The following is a 6,244-nucleotide window of genomic DNA, read 5'->3' on the forward strand; positions in this document are numbered from 1 at the left end:
CTGTCGGTTACGTCATTCGCCTGTGAGCAGGCTTTGTGTGAGCAGTGGTCCACCCCTCTCGTCCGATTTTTATTGCGAATAAATGTCGGAATGATTTGGAGCTTTGCTGCATCAAATTTTTTCCAGAAACTGTGAGAGACCTCCAGGTGGACACCATTCGGAAAATTCAGATGGCTTTCAGGGACGATTTTATGGGGATTACACAGATTAAGGAGTGCTCCAGCCGGTTTAAAGACCACCCACAGCTGCTGAGAGCGCACCGCGCTCCGAGCTCCGATCGACAGGCTCAAACCCTGCTGAATCAACCAGATCATTTCCAACGTGAAGGCTTTGTTGATCGTGGATGTCGAATGACTTCCACAAAAAGGCAGAAGGCGTGGACATCGGCACTTTCTCGGCACATTCCACTGATACAGGAGTTTTTTTCATGGAAAGAGGAGCAGAGGGATGCGCCACCATGCCGCTCATGGCACGGCACAAAACCACCTCCGTGTTGGTCTCACAGGACGGTTTTCAGATGGCTTTCAGACGGCTTTTCAGTCGTGTGACTATCCGAGAAATTGTGCATAAGCTGGACATGCCAGAACATGTCCTGTGAGGCTTCATCACGGCGTTGCTTTGCACAATGCAGCTCCGTCGCGACGCACGGATTTCCTCCGCTCCTCTTTCCATGACAAAAACTCCTGTAACAGTGGAATGTGCCGTTCATTTCTAAACTGGACGCTGTGTTGATCCGGGACGTCGTCTGACTAGCACAGGAATTGCAGAAGACGTGGACATCAGCACTTTTTCGGCACATTGAGACAGACGTGCGGAGGAATTCCATATGTGTAAAGTGTGTAGTGAGGGGTTTTACAGCTTTAAAACATCTATAATAATTGTAAAAAATAACGCTGGCCACTTCGCGGATTTCCCCTATCGCGGGCTATTTTTAGAACATAACTCCCGCGATAAACGAGGGACCACTGTATATCCCATAGAGAAAACCATTCCCACATCTGTACAAATCGACAAGAGTCTACAACTTAATATTTCCTTTTTTATCCTTCCCTTGTAAAGTGTGACCGAGCGGGGTGATGACGCGGTGACGTCTCAACGCACAAGCTGCACTGATTCGCTACGCTCTGAGTCTTGGCTTGCGACTAGCTCGTGCAGTCAGATAAGCGAGCACTAGCATAGCAGCTACATTTACAACGAAAGGTGTGTGAGGAGACTAGAAAATTATTTTGTCGTACTTTCAAAGGAAACCCAAGGAACCAGGGGAGGGAACCTAGGGAGATGAGGAAAATGGTGAGGAGGATCAGGAGGAGATGGCAACAGGCAGTGAAACTGGCAGTAGGTCTAGAACTACTAGCAAAGTTCATAAATTCAGATCAGACTGGGTTAAGATCTTTCCGTGGCTAGTGCATGAGGCTAGCATGATGTTTTGCAAATAAAAAATAATACAAGAAACACACAGCAAAAAGTAATGAAATGGACAAAAGCAATGATGTAAATAACGATAGAAAAGGAAGTAAAAAACAATGAACTAAATACAACAATAGAATCATATAAAATGTGCATGTGTGTGTGGAAAAGGTACTCTCTGTACAGTATGTGTCTTTGCGTTAATAATAAAATTGTATCAAGAAATTTCACAGTGCTCCTAAATTTTTATCTGTGCTCCTAAATTTTTTCATTTAGGAGCACCTGTGCTCCTAGTGAAAAAGCTAAGTGTACAGCCCTGACATTCACACCTACTGTCAGTTTAAAGTTTCCAATTCACCTAGCCTGCATATCTCTGGATGTGGGAAGAAGCCAGAGCACCCAACTGGAACCCATGCAAACACAGAAAGAGAGCATGGAAACTCCACTCAGAAAGGCCTCAAGTGGGAAGCGATCCCACGACCTTCTTGCTGTGAGACAACAGTGCTAACCACTAAGCCACCATGCTACCTTGGTTGATACAACTAAATAAAAAGGTATAAATGCAGAGAAGCCATATTCCAGACAACTGGGCAAAGTCTGGAAGATTATGGACACTTTTCTGCTACTTTTTACAGAGACAGACATACTTTAACTTTCACAGCCCTTTAACTGGGCTGTAAAATGTCACCCATAAATGCACACCAAGTCAGCTTGTAGGAAAGATCATGTCAGCTACAGGGAATGAAATTGAATTAGCCAAAGTGGAGACAAAAAAGTATTGATGATGACATTGATTTGTCTTATCTGTCACTTTAACAGCTGCACTTTGTCCACAAATGTGGGTCATTGACAGTGGACTGAAGCCTTATTTGCAGATTTCAGATGCATTTATTGATATGTTAGAGCTGGCACATTCCTTAAATACTCACGGAGTCAAGCGATTTCTCAACAGCAGCAAAAGAAAAAGTTAATGTTTAACCAATGAGAACAGACCTTATGTGTAGACAGGTTGATATAGTGGGCACCATTAAACAAACAGGGGAAAAACCAACCATGATGTGATCTTAGGACACCTTAATGGAAAATTACAGTTCCAAAGTGTCCAAGTACAGTGAGATTTTATGACAAGTTACATTCAAGAGTATTTTGTAGAGCTCAACTAATACATCCAATACCGCACTGGTGTCAAACTCAAACTAAATGGCATTCAGAGAGTAGATGGTTTTTTTTCCAAGACTCTGTCAAGCCATCTCCTCAAGACAGAGTATTGCATAATTACATTTGTTCATGCTGCAGCTCTTTTGGATATAAATATATCAAATAGCAAACTATAGACAGCAGGAAAAATAAACAGCCAACATGTTGAGTGCTAGTGCATAAACTGAGGCAACTATCTCCCTGGTGCCTTCGGGCACCCTGTCAAACACCAGTGGTCCACAGTCAGTCACCAAATGACACCCAACTGATAACAGTGAAGGGAGAGAAGGTGGGGATAAAAGGGAGGAAGTCCCTCTTGATCCTGCTGGGAAACCAAAGAAGGATGCAGGCGTTCTGGCACACCATCTAGGATCCATGCATCATTGGCCTGGGCCAGTGATCTGCTAGGTTCCCATGTCACAGAGCCTTAGACAGCTAACATATGAGAAACAGGTTATACAGAAGCACAGCTGTTCTGGAATATTTTCCACCATGTTGGATTAGCAGCCAGACAGAGACATGAGCCAACTGACGTCACCGTGCATCCCTACTCTGATTGGCTGTCACCATCCGCTTCCCAACATCCCTCTGCAAGTAAGAGGAAGCCTCCACATGATCTATGACATCGCTAATAGACTGTGTGTGTCAATTCCATAAGTAGTTCAAGGCAATCTGTTCTTTTGAAATTTTTCCGCTTCAGGGGAACTTTTAATGAATTTTTTTCTAGATTGTGAATTTTCATCAGTTTCGCAATGTCGTTATGAATCCCCTATTTAAAGGCTAATAAAATGATAGTGGTGCAGAGGAAAATTCTTTTTATGCCTTAAATCTTAAAAAGCTCAGTGACTCTATACTTTTCATTTTCTTCACTCTTAGCCCTTTTCCATTGAGGAACACAGACATGTTTTGTTAACATACTGGGTGTCCAAAAAAAATGCCACAAAATCATGTGACTAATTCTGCAACAGCTAATCTGAATTCTGTTTTTGTTTTGTTTTTTGTAGACATCAACATATTCTTCTGACGTAGTTTGAGACGGATCCAATGAGGATGCCGCTTACAATCGAGCAAAAAGGGAAACTGGTGGAATTCTACTTTGACACCAAATCAATGGATAAATTTCAAGTTGCCAATAGAGATCAAACTGAGATTGATCATGTGCAAGTGATACAACACGGAATGAATTAATAAACGAAGTGTGCATTTTGCCAGATACAGCAAACATGCACCTAGCAATATTTGACCGGATCTCCTCGCTGATTGGCTAGTTCAGATGACGTCATCTATTAGGGTATTTCAACATGGTGGCGTCCTCCACATTGAGTGTTGCGGCGCCCTCCGTATTGAGTGTTGGTGCTCATTTTTCATCTTTAAATGCCGTTTTGGGTGCCATGAAGTCATTTGAATCGCAACGGAAAATCACCTACTGCCGGAGGGATTCTCGGACACTAAAAGCAGCTCGAGGGATTCTTGGATACTAAAAGCAGCTCAAAAACGTGGCATAGCCGTGCCCGAAATTATTTCCACCGTGTGGCGAAAATTATTTCCACCGCTGCACCCAAAATTATTTCCACCGGCGCTTTTTGCCACGCAGTGGAAATACCTCGAGGGATTCTCGGACGCTAAAAGCAGCTCAAAAATGTGGCATAGCCGTGCCCGAAATTATTTCCATCGTGTGGTGAAAATTATTTCCATCATGCCCAAAATTATTTCCACCGCCGCACCCAAAATTATGTCCACCGGCACTTTTCTCCACGCGGTGGACATAATTTTGGGCACGGTGGAAATAATTTTTGCAGTCTTGGTCATTTTCTGTGTAGGGTGGGGATGATAAACAAAACCTGCAAACTCAAGACAGAATAAAAACGAAAATACAGAAGTCCACGTCGGCACATGTGTTTATTGGGTATTTTCTCTGTCACTGTCTTGTCTGCAAAATCTTCGATCAGTTCAACCATGAAAATAGTGAATGGTAAAATATGCCAATTTTCAATAATGAAAATCACCAATATTGAGCTACTATCATGAATGTGAAATAAGGAGATCTTAAACTCTGATCGCCTTTAAGTTCCCGCCCGACCGCAACCGTTCCCTTCCGTCGTGAATAAATTTAGACAGCCGTGATAGAAAAATGGAGAGAATGTCCGGTTATTACGATGCTTTAAATCCTCGAGATAAAGCTATTTATCGTGATTGATGTGTAGCAGTTGGTTCAGTGGATCCCTATCTTGTACCAGATAGTGAATTTAGTGGTGATGTAACGAACTGGCCGGCCTCCTGCAGAGCATCACAGCGGAGCTCTGAAAGTGGAGGTCGTCTTGAAGTCCTGCGCGATTTCTCTCACCAGGCGCTGGAAGGGCAGCTTGTGGATCAGCAGCTCGGTGCTCGAGGACCACAATGTAAATAAGCATCCTTATTGGAAGCGTTCTTGTGTTATCCTCAGTGGTATTTTTATGTATTCTTATATAATTTTATTGCCGAATAAAATAAAATAAAATTCTGGTAGCAGTGGATTTCTGGTAGCGGCGGATCTCTCTCAGCGCCACGGTGACGTGAGGCTTCTTCACACCGACGTTGAAGCTTCTGCAATTGTTCGCCAAACGCACGTAGCGTATCACAGCGGTCACCGTGTTGTAATCCAGAATGGGCGCAGGACACAAAATGACGTGACCGATACGTCACATGAAAACCCTCTATAACCTGCCATTAATAAATGATATGCAACAAAAAAGGGAATTCATTCCGTACCAATTTGCAGGCCTTATCACGCCCCCAGGCCACCAGTTTGAGACTGGTTTTAGACTCAAACAAAGTAGTGAGTGAGCTGCGTCATGTAACATATGTTTTTCTTAACTCAACGTTACTTTTTAAATTTCCCACATTGCCAACCTTGTCCTCCCCCCCAAGCAACCAACACACTGCTGCTTCTGAAACACCTGTTTCTCATCAAACATGTTCTTGTAAATCAACCACTCTCCGTAATAAGCAAGCAAAAAGTTATCTTTCATTGTTAAAGCTTTAAAAAGAGTGTAACTTACTCCCATAGCGCGGCTTTTGTAAAGTTGTGGTTTCTTCATGGTACATCCTGCCTCGTTTCCTCTGCTTGTGAACTCGTCTGAACTGGAAATAACTTCAGCGACCAGCGAACCCGAGCAGCCCGCAGCGTCTACTGACGGGAAAACAAGGGGCGCAGCTGCTACTACTGAGGGGGAGAAATACACGGCAACCTTCAGACTTTTCCTAAGTAGCGACGACTGCCACTTGCGTCACAAAATCTACATGATGTGCACTTCTTTGAGCGCAGCCACTTTCTGATATCACTCGCCGCTGCGCTGTGACATGAAATGATTGACAGGACAGAAGATTGAACGCATTGCACCCCCTGCTGGTCAAACTGTGGCTACGCATGCTGTAGGCATTGAAAACGAAAGTGACGGGGACTGGCGCCAAAATTGGAAATGTTGACTTGACACCTACAGGCAAAGGTGAGAAAAAGTTGGCAAATGGTCCTAGTTTGTCAATTTGGGTGTGTTGATTCCAAATCTGCCATTTGCCAAACTGTATCTGTCCTCTAGTGACCTTGATAGGTCATTGAACTTTGTACTGGTTGACCCCACTAGAAATCCCACTTTGAGCAAGA

At 43.6% G+C, this 6,244-nt stretch overlaps 1 protein-coding gene across 1 annotated transcript in view; it reads right to left on the reverse strand.

The window, feature by feature from the left end:
* iqgap2 (IQ motif containing GTPase activating protein 2) overlaps positions 1-5,909 on the reverse strand; it is a 116,639-nt gene extending 110,730 nt beyond the window's left edge. Inside the window, exon 1 of the mRNA XM_034170111.1 lies at positions 5,643-5,909. Within this exon, the coding sequence (XP_034026002.1) occupies positions 5,643-5,688 (46 nt within the window). The 5' untranslated portion in view covers positions 5,689-5,909. The remainder of the gene's footprint in view (positions 1-5,642) is intronic.
* Positions 5,910-6,244: the final 335 nt, after the last annotated feature.

Source organism: Thalassophryne amazonica, chromosome 5 (assembly GCF_902500255.1).
Source record: "Thalassophryne amazonica chromosome 5, fThaAma1.1, whole genome shotgun sequence".
Taxonomy (NCBI): domain Eukaryota; kingdom Metazoa; phylum Chordata; class Actinopteri; order Batrachoidiformes; family Batrachoididae; genus Thalassophryne; species Thalassophryne amazonica.